The sequence below is a fragment of the Gastrolobium bilobum genome, unplaced genomic scaffold (assembly GCF_033153095.1).
Source record: "Gastrolobium bilobum isolate Gb01-03AN ecotype WA unplaced genomic scaffold, APGP_CSIRO_Gbil_v1 utg714, whole genome shotgun sequence".
Classification (NCBI taxonomy): Eukaryota; Viridiplantae; Streptophyta; class Magnoliopsida; order Fabales; family Fabaceae; genus Gastrolobium; species Gastrolobium bilobum.
The window spans coordinates 438507-452625 of record NW_026899261.1 but is presented as its reverse complement, the minus strand read 5'-3'; the positions used below and the strand labels follow the sequence as shown (position 1 = coordinate 452625).

General features: G+C 32.8%; 2 protein-coding genes across 2 annotated transcripts; one reads left to right on the top strand and one right to left on the bottom strand.

Annotated features, from left to right (window-relative positions):
* Nucleotides 1-731: 731 nt before the first annotated feature.
* LOC133288930 (uncharacterized) lies at nucleotides 732-1495 on the bottom strand. Its single transcript, XM_061486773.1, has one exon. The coding sequence runs from the start codon at nucleotides 1191-1193 to the stop codon at nucleotides 1011-1013; it is 183 nt and encodes a 60-aa protein (XP_061342757.1). The 5' UTR covers nucleotides 1194-1495; the 3' UTR covers nucleotides 732-1010.
* A 10344-nt stretch (nucleotides 1496-11839) lies between these two features.
* LOC133288881 (uncharacterized) lies at nucleotides 11840-12346 on the top strand. Its single transcript, XM_061486702.1, has one exon. The coding sequence runs from the start codon at nucleotides 11840-11842 to the stop codon at nucleotides 12344-12346; it is 507 nt and encodes a 168-aa protein (XP_061342686.1).
* The last annotated feature ends 1773 nt before the right edge of the window (nucleotides 12347-14119 follow it).

Genomic DNA, 14119 nt, shown 5'->3' with positions numbered 1-14119 from the left:
CCCGGGAATCCCTCAAAATCCCGCGTACCAAACGCCCCCATAAGGTCATCAAACTTTAACTTATTGAGATGATTAGTGCTTTGTCTTAAATTTCAAGGTCATTAAATAACCCATTTGGCCGAAGGAAAAAAAAATCCTTTTGATTTTCGTGCTTCGTATCGCGTATTTCCGTCCTTTTCGTTTGACAACATTTAAACCAAACATGTTACGTGGTATTTGGTTGGAGATTTTTGTAAGATGCACGGGGAAGTGAGGATGGACATTCAATAATACCATGTTTGCTAACACTTAAAAAAAAAATTGCTGGGAAAAATTGTATTGTTGGAAAAAAAATTTGTATGTAATCTTAAACCAAATTCTGTATTGTGATTTTGCTAGGTAAATGAAAAAGTTGATACTAAAATTGTGTTAATATTCTTGGTAAAATTTTACTCAACCAAACAACTTTTTTTATATTTTCTTACCAAATTCACTTTTCAACTATTTTCTTATCAATTATATTTCTATAGTATTCAAAAAAAATTTCCCCAACCAAACAATTTCTCCACAACCAAACACCCATCAAATTATTCTCTTACTTAATTTTAAAATAAATTATTTATTAATAATTTAGTATAAATAAAAGAAAAAAATATGTATTATTTTAAATAATATAAAGTTATTTATTATTACACAGACACAAAATAAATTTTTTTACTTAAAATTTAAATTAAAAAAAATCATTCACGCAATGATTTTTATTTAGTGTGTCTTTCTCAAAAAAATGAGATAACTTCTATCATTTGTAATTAGAAACATCAAACCCAAAAATAAAACAAATGCCAAATGCCACCAGATGAAGGATCTACCGAAAACTCGATGTATCCTTAGTCACATGCACAAAAATAAAAAAACAAAAAAAATTTACACAAGCTCGATAATGGCACACAAAGATGGAGAGCCACCATCACTCACAAAATTACACCCAAAAAAAAGAAAAAACTGAAGAAAAGAAGAAGAAGAAGGAAGAACTAATATGCAGGGGGAGGATCTCGAATCCTCCTAGGGCGAGAAGAAGCAAAGGGAAGGCTATGGAGGATCAGAAAACGAACCCGTCGCGGTACAGGCGCGGAACGGAAAACTTGCTCCACCACCCTCGCCAGCAACGCCGTGTACTCCTCCAGCACCTCAGCCACAATCGCCACCAGTATCATCTCTCTCTCTCTGTGTTCTCAAACAATAGAATCGGGTCGGGTTGAATGTGAATCCGAAAGTATAAAAAAACAGTCACTGGGAAATATCGATGGGATGTTTGGATTTTAATTTAAGATATATATAGAGAGTGAGAGAGCAAGGAAGAGGGTGACCTGAATAGCCGGTAATAATAAAAGGGGCGCCACCGTTATCTAAGAGGGAAGTGCGGTAAGTGTGTGTTATCTGAAAACTAAAGTCCAAAAGTGGTAATGGTAGCCGGTTTCCACTTTAAGAGTTTCAGTGTGCTTGTACCAGTTTTGTGCTTGTGTCTTTTTTAACTTCGATGGTTTCCCAACCTTATCCTCTCTCACCTACCTTATTTAATTTTATTCATTTCATACGACGTTATTGTCTTATTATGAGTTGTGCCACGTTACTGCCTAATAATTCAACAATGATTTTAGTTTATTATAATTTGCTAAAAAAAAACAACAACAAAAATTATTGAAGTTTTTACGAAAAACGTATACTTAAAAGTGTGTTTATTTTTAAATTTTAACTGATTAAAATTACTGTATATTTTAAATTAAATTAAGAATAAATAATTTCTATTTTAAAAGAGACTTAATAATAATTCATGATTGTTTGGCATTTTTGCGTGTCAGCCAGAGTGCGTTGCATTTGCGCTTGCGTTTGAACTGAGACACGTATGCATATAAGAATTGGAAATGATTTATCAATTGCTAATATCTTGGTTTTGCTTTTATATATATAGATATATGGTTTATTTTTTTTAGAAAATAAATTTATTTTCTATACACCATATATGAGTACATTTAAAAAGAAAAGAGAAAAAAATATAAATTATACATACTTTTATATTTATACAAGAGATAAATTTATCTCCTATGAAATAATCGACCCATCGATGTACATATAAAAGCAAAACTTTAGGATGTTGGTGGTTATAGATATAAAATTATTTTAGTTACTTGTGCAAGACGTAAGTGGTACTTTGCAAAATATGAAGTCAAATTACATCATTCTCCCTTTGAGAAAAATCTATTAACTGTCACGTTATGCCACTATGTAAAAGGATGTTTTCACGTAAAATTTTATCTTATTTAGTTTTTTTTAATAAAGTGTTATAATACACACATTAATTTTGCACAAGAAGATAATTTTATTTTTTGTTTTATAAATGAAAAAATTATTTATTCTGCATTTTTACATAAGCTTATTTTTCATTTCGGTTTTTTAAAATTAGATTTAATTTATGTTCACTCATAGTAAAAATATTATACCATGAATGAATCATCTTTGGCTACTTATTCAAAAAATTTATCTAAAAATTTGTAGTTAATGGAATATCAAGTGTTTTACAGATTACGTAATTTTGAAATCAAGTGTACAGTATTATTAATAATAAATAAGTTTTAAATATAAATACAAATATATATATATATATATATATATATATATTATTTAATAAAAATCAATTATTTTATTTCTCAAAATCAATTATATATACTCATCTCAAAAAATAACCTTTTTTCACTCGAAAAATCATCCCAATGCCTTTAGTTACTGTGCAATTCCATTTATATCCGCAGAAACGTGATTTTGGCGCAATCTAGATAGTCTTCGAATTTATAAAAGAAACCAAAAAGGTTTGAGCACAACAATGCTAGTGTATTAATTTTTTTTTTTTTTATAACATGCTAGTGTATTAATTTCGATCTGTTTATTAGTGAATAAAGCAGCATTAGAAGGATGCTTCCACCATCAATTAGTTTATGGAAATATAAGAATTATGTAACATGAAAGAAAAAAAATTCCTGCACTCACAAGTCTCATCGATAAAAGCGCCTCATTCTTTTTTTCTTTTTTTTTTAATTCGTGGATTTCACCAAAAGCTGATTTGTTCTTTTTCATATTACATAACTCTTGCATTTCCCATAGTTTATTATTAAAAATACAAACTATGATTATCATTGAAAAGTATTTATTAATTGAATAAGACTTTCTGTATAAAAATGTCTTATCATATATATAACTATTTTACAGTTAAAAAATTAATAAAGGCATTTCATATGTCTTTTTTGGTTTTTTCGAAGTGAGTTTATAAATTAAAAAAGAGGTTTCTAAACCCGTAGGTCAAGGCAAAGTTGAGCATCCAGGGTTGCTTTGTTTATGATTTAAATCTTGGTGAAAGTAATTTTTGAAATTTTTTATGGATTAGAGGAAAAAGGCTTCTTTTTCCAATGAGTGATTAGTTTTATCTTTTTTCAGACAGCAGTGATTCAATGCATTATATATTTTAATAAGAAACTAGTTTTAGAACTTATTTTGAAGATAAGATAGTCAGAGAAGAATGAATAAGAATACCTTTAGGGGGCGTTTGATACAAGAATTTTAGCCGGATTTTCGAAAAATTGAAATTTTTTAAATTTTAAATTTTTGGATATTATCGTAAACTAAATATAAAAGTTATATTTTTGAAAATCGAGTTTTCCGGACAAAAAAATATTTCTCCTCTACCAAACGCCTCAATAATAATAATTTTTTTCTAAAATCCAAATATTAAACACGTATTCGGTATTTCAATAAACAAAAGACAGTAAAAGTTCAAACTTGAAATATTAGGTTACCGGCAACCCATACTTGTTCGCACAGCTGTACAAAAGAATCTGCCAAAAGTTAAGTTTGACATAACATTCAAGCAAGCTGCTTTTTTGTTCTACTTTGCCAGGTGATATTCAGAAAAATTTGAGATTGATCTAGGAAGGTCCTTCAATGATATAGAATATTAATAATTATATAATACTCTTTTAATTATTGAGAATGATTTGCTTATTCTATTATTAATAATTACTTACAAATGGCCCATCCATATATATAATATGGGACAATATATTCTTACATCAGTGAAAGAGTTACATTTAATCTTGACCATTGATCCACTTGTATTTAATGGCTCACATTACTAAAAAAATTAAAGTTTTTAGATATAAGTGAGATCAACGGATAAAATTAAATGTGTAACTTATACTGGTGTAAAATGATCCTAACTCATGTAACATTATTATTATTTTCTACAGTTTGTTGCATATTCACATAAAATGTTGTTGTTGGTTCTAGTAGTTTCCGTTACTGTATGACATGCGAGTGTCAAGACTATGATAAGTGTTGAAAATAGATTTTAGTTTGTTAAGAGAATTTCGGTTGTTGAGCTATTGATGTAAATTGGATAGGATTGAGTTGTTTAGTTGTTTAGTTTTTTAGAGGTTGTTATCTAATTTTAAGTGAATTCTCTTTTATGATACTTGTATAAATACCTCAGTTAAAGAGGAGAAAATTAATAAAGCAATGTACATTTCCAGGATTAGATTTCTGACATGGTATCAGATGAATTATTTTCTAATCCTCGAAAGTATTTCTACCTATCTCTCTTAGTTTGTTTTTCCTGACCCATTTTTTTAATTTTCTTACCCGAACCCGGTTTCCTTCTTTCCTCTCTTTGAATTTCTCTACCCATTTCCTCAAATCCCTACCCGAAACGCTTCTTCTCTACCCGAACAGCCTTCCCAATCCCTAACCCTGATATTTCCCCTCCACCGTCAATGGATCCTACCAACAACAACAACCCCACACCGCCCACACCTCCCACTCCACCCGGTTCCTCTATCACTTCTCCTTCAAACATTATCATACAACAAGAGACCTCATCCTTTCCTCTTTCTGTCATCCTTGATGACTCAAATTATCCACTCTGGTCACAACTTCTTGACATGCGCATCGGTGCAAGGAATAAGTCTGGGTTCCTCACCGGTTCGACACCGAAGCCTCCCCCCACTGATCCCTCCTATGACAATTGGGTCACCGACAACAAAAGAGTGAAGAGTTGGCTCATCGATTCGATGTCACCCTCGTTGATGCAGAGGTTCATCCGTCTTGAGACTGCTCACGACATATGGGAGGCGACCAAGCGAACCTTCTACGATGGTTCGGATGAATCATGCCTGTTCGAACTCCATCAACGGTCGTTTTCTTCTAAGCAAAATGGCCGGCCTCTGTCGGTGTTTTATAATGAACTTCTCTCCATCTTTCAGGAGATCGATCATCGCATGTCCTCCTCTGCTGCTTCCGTTGCTGATGTTGTTCACACGCACTCCTCAATGGCTCGTATGCGTGTGTACATTTTTTTGAGTGGGCTTGATTCTGATTTTGATCAAGTCAGAGGTGAGATCCTCCGTAAAGAACCAAAGCTGGACTTGGAGAGCACCTATGCCTTCCTTCGTCGCTAATATCAGCAACGGATTACAATGGGAAAACCGTTCCCTTCACCGGATTCCTCTGCTCTACTCTCTCATGTTTCTCGTTCTGCTCCTGTCTCTTCTGCCCCGAAACACAGAAAGGAAGGTCCCTCTGCCAAGACTTTCCAGTGCACTCACTGTGGCGATTCCGGTCACTCCAAGGCTCGGTGCTATGAATTAATTGGGTATCCCGATTGGTGGGATTTCACAAAACGCCCTCGTCGCAAAGCTAAAGCTCTCCTTTCCTCCGCTGGTGATTCGGTCTCCACTCCTCAGGCAAATGCTATCTATGAAGGCTTACTAGGTAATTCTGTTGCTCTTTCTACTCACTATAACAATTTGTCTTGGATAATTGATACTGGTGCATCAAACCATATGATTCATGATGCTTCTGTTTTGACTGAATTTTTGCCTTGTGATACAACCTTTGTTACTACTGCCAATGGTAGCACTGCTTCAATTACGGGTCAAGGAACCCTTGTTTTGTCACCCACCATTACTCTGTCCTCTGTTTTTGTGGTCCCCTCTCTTGAATTTAATCTGTTGTCTGTAAGTAAACTGACTTCAGAAATTAATTGTGCAGTGTTGTTTTACCCAAAATTCTGTGTATTTCAGGATCTCCAAACAAAAATGATTCTTGGCTATGGTGTTAGAAAGCACAATCTCTATTTTTTTGACGCTTCTCATAATGCATCGGACATAGCTTTTCAGGCAGCTGTTGCTCATAGTTCTGCAAATAAAAATTCTACACTATGGCTTTGGCATAGGAGATTAGGACACCCTTCGTTTCCTTATCTGAATAAATTATTTCCTCATTTATTTTTGAATTGTAATCCTTCTGAATTTCATTGTTCTACTTGTGAAATGGCTAAAAGCCATCGTCTGCCTTTTTATCCTAGTTCAAATAAAAGTGAAATTCCCTTTCAAGTTATTCATTCTGATGTATGGGGACCAGCTCGTGTATCTTCTTTTTTGAATGCCTTTTATTATGTTTCTTTTATTGATGAATGCACTAGGATGATGTGGATCTCTTTACTGAAAAACAAAAGTGAAGTATTTTCTGTATTTCGAAATTTTCATAATATGGTTGCCACTCAATTTCAAACTTTTATCCAAATACTGCAATCTGACAATGGGCTTGAATATAAAAATAAGGCATTTTCTGATTTTTTTAAACTCTAAAGGGATCAAACATCAAACCTCTTGTGCTTATACACCTCAGCAAAATGGTTTGGCTGAGCGAAAAAACAGGCAATTATTAGAAGTTACTTGAGCTTTTTTATTTGATATGAATGTACCCTCTCACTATTGGGGAGAAGCTGTTCTTTCTGCTGCTTATGTTCTCAATCGGACCCCCTCTAGCTCTTTGAAATTTCTCACTCCTCAACAAAAACTTCAAACCTTTTTTTCAATTCCTCATGTTATGAATCTAGAACCTAAAGTTTTTGGTTGCACCGTATTTGTCCACATTCCAAAAGTTTTACGCACCAAACTTGATCCCTGTGCTAAGAAATGTATATTTGTGGGCTATTCTGACTCCCAAAAGGGCTACCGCTGTTTTGATCCTCAAACCCACAAGATGTATGTCACACTTGAAGTCTCTTTTAATGAATCCGAAGCTTACTATTCAGGGGGAGTTTCAACTTCTTCTTCTCCAGGGGAGATATCTGATATTCGAGAAGAAGAATTCTGATCTTCTAATTCTATTCCTATTCCTCCTCTACATGAAACACATTCTGAACTCCCTGCCACTGAAACCACTTCTGCCCAAAATACAGATCATCCAATCCCACCTGCTATTGAAGCCACTTCTGCCGAAAATACAGAACCTGTACCTTTGGATAATACTCATATTAGACGATCTGAGAGGACAAACAAAGGCATTCCAAAGGCTACTTATGAACCGAATCTGAAAGCCAAAGGGAAATATCCTATTAGCAATTATGTGTCATCCCATAGGCTATCTGAATCATATGCTTTAACAATTGATCAATTATCTACTGTACAAATTCCTAATAGTGTGCAGGAAGCATTGGAAAATCCTAAATGGAAGCAAGCCATGAACACTGAAATGGAAGCACTTCAGAAAAATAACACTTGGAGTCTGACTTCTTTACCGGATGAAAAAAAGACAATTGGTTGCAAATGGGTTTATACTGTGAAACTAAGGGCAGATGGGAGCATTGACAGGTACAAGGCAAGACTTGTAGCAAAGGGATTTACACAAAGATATGGGGTAGATTATCAAGAGACATTTGCTCCAGTGGCAAAGCTGAATACCATCAGAATACTAATCTCTATAGCAGCAAACCGAGACTGGCACTTAAAACAATTTGATGTGAAGAACGCTTTCTTGAATGGTGACCTAGAAGAGGAAGTTTACATGGAAATACCTCCAGGAGTAAAAACAATACATTCAAAACAGAACTTGGTTTGTAAACTGGAAAAGGCACTCTATGGTCTTAAACAGTCACCAAGAGCATGGTTTGGTAGGCTCTCCTTAGCAATGAAAAAGTTTGGGTATCAACAAAGCAACTCAGATCATACTCTATTTATTAAGCATCGCAAAGGAAAGGTGGCAATACTTATTGTCTATGTAGATGATATGGTGCTGACTGGAGATGATCTAGAAGAAATGAAGTCTCTGGAAAAGAATCTAGCTGCTGAATTCGAAATGAAGGATCTTGGCCCACTGAAATACTTTCTTGGGATAGAAATTTCAAGATCTAAACAAGGAATTTTCTTATCTCAAAGAAAGTATATCTTGGATCTTCTCTCTGAAACTGGGTTATTGGGCAGCAAGCCAGCAGATACTCCAATGGAAATGAATCACTCACTTGGTGTCTATCCAAACCAGGTTGACACAGATAAAGGCAGATATCAAAGGTTGGTAGGTAAATTGATATATTTGTCACATACTAGACCTGATATTGCATATTTTGTTAGCATTGTAAGCAGATTTATGCATTCTCCTAGTGAGGAACATATGAAAGCTGTGTAGCGAATTCTTAGATATCTCAAAGGAACTCCAGGAAAAGGGCTACTTTTTTCAAAAAATGATAGACCATGCATTGAAGGTTATACAGATTCAGATTGGGCTGGTGATAAGACTACAAGACAATCAACCTCTGGGTATTTCACCTTTGTAGAAGGAAATTTAGTTACATGGAGGAGCAAGAAACAAAAGGTAGTGGCTAGATCAAGTGCTGAAGCTGAATTCAGAGGTATGACATATGGTGTCTGTGAACAGTTATGGATTAAAAATATATTAGCTGATTTGGGAATTATGTATAGTCAGCCAATGAATCTTTTCTGTGATAACAAAGCTGCAATAGAAATAGCAAAGAATCCGGTTCAGCATGACAGAACTAAGCATGTTGAGATAGATAGGCATTTTATAAAGGAGAAGCTTGAAAATCATATAATTGAGATTCCTCATGTACGATCTCAACAACAACTTGCTGATGTATTGACTAAAGCTGTTTCTGGAAAAGTTTTTGAAGAAGCCATTAACAAGTTGGGCATGATAGATATACACGCACCAACTTGAGGGGGAGTGTTGAAAATAGATTTTAGTTTGTTAAGAGAATTTCGGTTGTTGAGCTATTGATGTAAATTGGATAGGATTGAGTTGTTTAGTTGTTTAGTTTTTTAGAGGTTGTTATCTAATTTTAAGTGAATTCTGTTTTATGATACTTGTATAAATACCTCAGTTAAAGAGGAGAAAATTAATAAAGCAATGTACATTTCCAGGATTAGATTTATGATAATAAGTCTCATTGATGATGAGTCAATCCTTATAACTGGAAAAAAAAATGAAAATATGTACTATGATGTTGGTAAAGTTTTTATCTTGCACTAACCTTTCATTTGGTTGCTCCATAGCAAATCAATCTTCATTATTTATATTATAGCCTCATTTTAGTATGAATTAATCATGGGTGCATCGTTTAATATTGATTACACTGTTAATGTGATGATTTTGATAATATTTTATAAATAAAAACAAATTGAATAAGCAGCTATATACTTGATAATTAGTATATGAAAGGTAAAATCAAACCAATCCAATGCGCCGCAAACTCAAGCGCTAACTGTGGGCTTGAAAGATATAAATTAGTAGGATTGGCAAAATGGCCAACCGCAATCAACCCAGCTCAACTCATATGTAACTCAAAAAAAATGAGTAGGGTTAGGGTTAACTCGGAAAAAAATGAGCCAAAAAACTTAACCCAACCCGACTCGAGTCGAGTTAGAGTTGACTCACGGGTTGACTCAAAAATGGCTTGTGGGTTGGCTTGTTTTCAGCCTATTTAAATAAACCTGTAGTATTAATGCACCAGCTATGCGACTTCCATCTGCTTAAACAATACAACTGCCTTACATAGTAATTTATAAAAAAAGCAAAATAGAAAGTTACAAAATGAGAAGTAAAAGCAAAATGTTCTATTTTCAAATTTTTTTCACAACAAATTTGCATCAACATCGAGAAATAATTAGAACCACTTGCTACCAAGAGGGTAAGATGTTTGAACCAAACAGAGCCAGCATGGCCTAACAATATAAAAATGATAGTGATGATAGAAAATTAGGGACTTAGGTTTAGAGAAAGAAGAAAGACGATGACAACGTGTGTGAGTTTTATCCATTTTTGTATATCATATTTTTTATTTTTTTATAAAAAAAAAATGTAATCTGCGAGCTGGACCGTTTGACCCCTGGGTTGACAGCTCATTTTGCCAATCCAACTGGCTTATTTTTGAGCCAATCCTTGCCAACCTTATAAATTAGTAACAACAAACCAATGTAACACTAGGGAGGAACCAGCCATGTCATCATATATCAAGAGTGAATTTTCTCATGTTAAATAAAATATAATATGATTATGTGAAGAAATTATAACCATATAAAAGGTGAATTAATGGTGATAAGGAAAGAAAGAAAAATAATAATAAAATAAATAGTTATAAAATCATTACCGATTTATCTTTACATAATTGTGATTTCTCCATGTAACGTTTTATTTAACATGACATGATCTGGAAGGGGCTTGGAGATGATGCAGCCAAAGTTGGAGTGGTGGGTGTGAACATCTAATTTTGTCCAGAATTTTTTACCATCGAGTTGATAAAATAGGAAAAGAAAATAAAAAGGAAAATTGATAATAAGGAGAAAAAAAAGAAGAGAATGGAAGAAGAAATGGAGAAAAGGGAGTAAAATAAAGCCACGAAGCAACGCTTTTCCTCGTAAAATCCCACATTGATTTTTTTTTTTCTTTTCCAGTTTTTAGGCACATCGAATGAATCTTCACGACTTAGATTTTGACCATTGCGGACTAGTTTTTGGGGCATGTGCTATATACGTTAGTGGTTATAACTGCCCAAATTATCATTATAATTAATTATATGTTTTTAAATTTAAAATAAAATGAACATTTCCTTACTTAAATTTTTTATATAAAAAAGTTATTTTTAAATTACTAAAAGTTTAAACTAAATCAAATTTTAGTATTTTTTTTCAATCCCAAAACTTTACGTCAATTATACTATCTTCCTGTTTTTTTAATACCTTAATTTAGGTTTTAAGGGGGAAAAACCACAATTTCTTACGTACGTGAGAAGCTAGGGTAAGGGAATCAATATATGGGGTAGGACCGCATCATCTTATCCCTTCCCAAATACGGCTTCTTCTAAAGGCAACATACCACGTACTTTAAAGAAAAAAACAATATTGTTGAAATAATTAAGTGTGAGTGAGTAGTGATGAAGTAAGTTTCATATTATAGGCTAGACTTAGACCAATTGAGAATCATATAAATATAAAAGACCCATAACCTATAACTTTAAAATTTTGGATTAAGATGTGATGTTAGCTTACTTATTATGGTTTCTTATTTTGTCTATTGACGAATAAATTCTTTGCAAAGATTTTGGGTTCCGTCCATTCCCAACAAACATACCATATGTTCTTAAGAAGGGCTGGTAAAGTGGTTATTTTTTTTATAGTTGATTATAAGTATTCATAATCAAATTTATTATTTATTCAATTTTCTTCTGTGAGTCTCCTAGAAATGATTATCACTCACATAAAGAAGCATGAGAGTCACACTAGCATAAGTTAATCCCAATTGTGAAGCAATCCTCAATCCTTCTTTAGCTTTTGAAGGTCCTTTTATTGCCATTCAAGTCATTCCATTAGTCACTTTATTCCCCTGCCAATTTAACTACATAATATATTTATATAAATACACACTCATAATTCATATTGAACTCAGGTCACACCCAAATACCACCACACACACACACACACACACACTTGTGTTATTAAGGAGAATTTTTTTTCATTCAATCATGCCTTCAGAAACAGTGAAGCCAAGTCAATCTCCTCCTGGTGAAAGCGAGAAGCATAAGAGTCTAGATAGAGAAATTAGGGAGATGGTATCTGCAATCACTCATCGTGTCAGTGATTTTCATAAATCAGGCTCCACACACCATTTGGATCAGAAGAATGATATTGAGGATGAACATGATGTGAGGATCATCACCCTCGCAGGAAACAATGATGGAGCTACTCTGAGAAGCGAATTATTGGATGATAAATCATCAGCTGGCAATGGTTTTCATCATGATGGTGAACCTGATGAAGCATTGAGCACTTACGTTAACAGCAACTTCCAGGCTGTAAATAACTCAATCATGTTTGGTGGTAGTTACCATGCCAATGATCCTGGTGTTCACGTGGATATCTCGGATTTCGCTGAGCCTCCTCATTATAAGGCTGAGAAGCATTGGAAGAAGGGAAAAAACAAAGAGAAAGAAGCTACCAAAAGTGAACGTCAATCTGGTCATTCTGATTGAGCTCCATCCATAGAGGTTCTGAGCAAAACGTTATATATATCATGGAGTGCTAAAGAATAAATGCTTGAATAACCTTGTTTTCCTAGTATGTTATTTTATTTTATTTTATTTTTTTCCCGTGAGTTTGTGCTAGTTCTCAGTGGGTTTTTCATAAATCAAATCGGAGATATATATTATTAATTATAAGCAAAATTGTAATCCCCATTCTAAGAATATATTGTCAGACAAAGTAAGAAAAGTAATGTAAAAGAATATTAAAGAAAAATAATGAAAGCTTTCTTCTCCTTTGTGTGTGAAATATATAGGAAACATTGTATTTGAATGATGACCTACTTGACAACTTATTACCTTTTTTTTGGACATTACAGGGAATCGAACCGCACACCTAATACACCCTAAACACCTAATACACCCGCACACCTAATTACCTTTTAACCATTTTGGTGTTGATATTGCTATTAATTTTCTTTACCCTTTTGGGTAACGGAATGATGTAACAGTTTATGTTTATAATGCATAATACTATATGAGGTCATGATGTATCATAATATTAAATATTTATCAACAAATCAACCGTTATTATTTTCTTATTCTTTATTATAACTCTCTCTCATCACCCTTAATTATTTATTTATGAATAACTTTAATGATGCGAGATATTCTCATATATATATATATATATATATATATGATAGAAATAGATCTTCAAAAAAATATGACATGATCATGTGAAAAGATTACAACTATAGAAAGGTAAATCAACGGTTATGATTTTATAACTACCTATTATAATATTTTCTCTCTCCATCTCTTCCTTTTCTATCATTAATCCACCTTTGTATGGTTATGATTTTCCACATGACCATGTCATGTTTTTTTTTTTCACATAAGAGTATCCAGATCCATATACGATACATTCCCCGTTTTTACTATATTCCTTCTATTAATCAATTTGCATACCTCTAGTTGAAAATATTATATATATATATATATATATATATATATATATATATATATATATATATATATATATATATATGGAGAGAGATCATTTGACTTCAGGGTAAAATTTTTAAGTCTTACTCCTCATCTCAACCTTGATTTCCGTCAGTCCAACGATTATAGTTTAGGAAGTCATATTAATTAATTAATTATTAATTACATTACAAATGACAATCGTTGATTTTCGTTTATCAATGGCTAAGATGAGGAGTCAGACTTAAAAGTCTTACTCTATTGATGTTTGTCCTATTAAAAGATATAGAATTGTATTATTTTAAATGAGAAAAAAACACAAATAAAGAAAATTATGGGAAAGAAAGTGGATATTTTTTCTAATTTAAATTTTAAATAAAAATATTAATTTGTATATTTTTTTCACTTAAAATGACATAACTCTATGTCCTTTGAAAGGACAAATACCCCCCAACACACACACACATATATATATATATATATATTTTTATACATAACGTTTTTTTCTGCCATGTTCATTTTATTGATTATAGAATTATGTACTTTTAAATTTGAAATACAATAGACTTCATGCATAACTGACTTTATTATTTAAATTCCAGTGCATCACTTTTTTTTGTATGGATACAAATGAAATTGAACACATAATCTAATATAATTTATCTAAATCTCTCACCACTAGATCAATCATAATGACTTCTGCATCACTTTTTAAAGATATATGAATTCTATTACCAAATATATATATATATATATATATATGAATTCGTTGTTACTGTGAGCAGAATGAAATGTTAA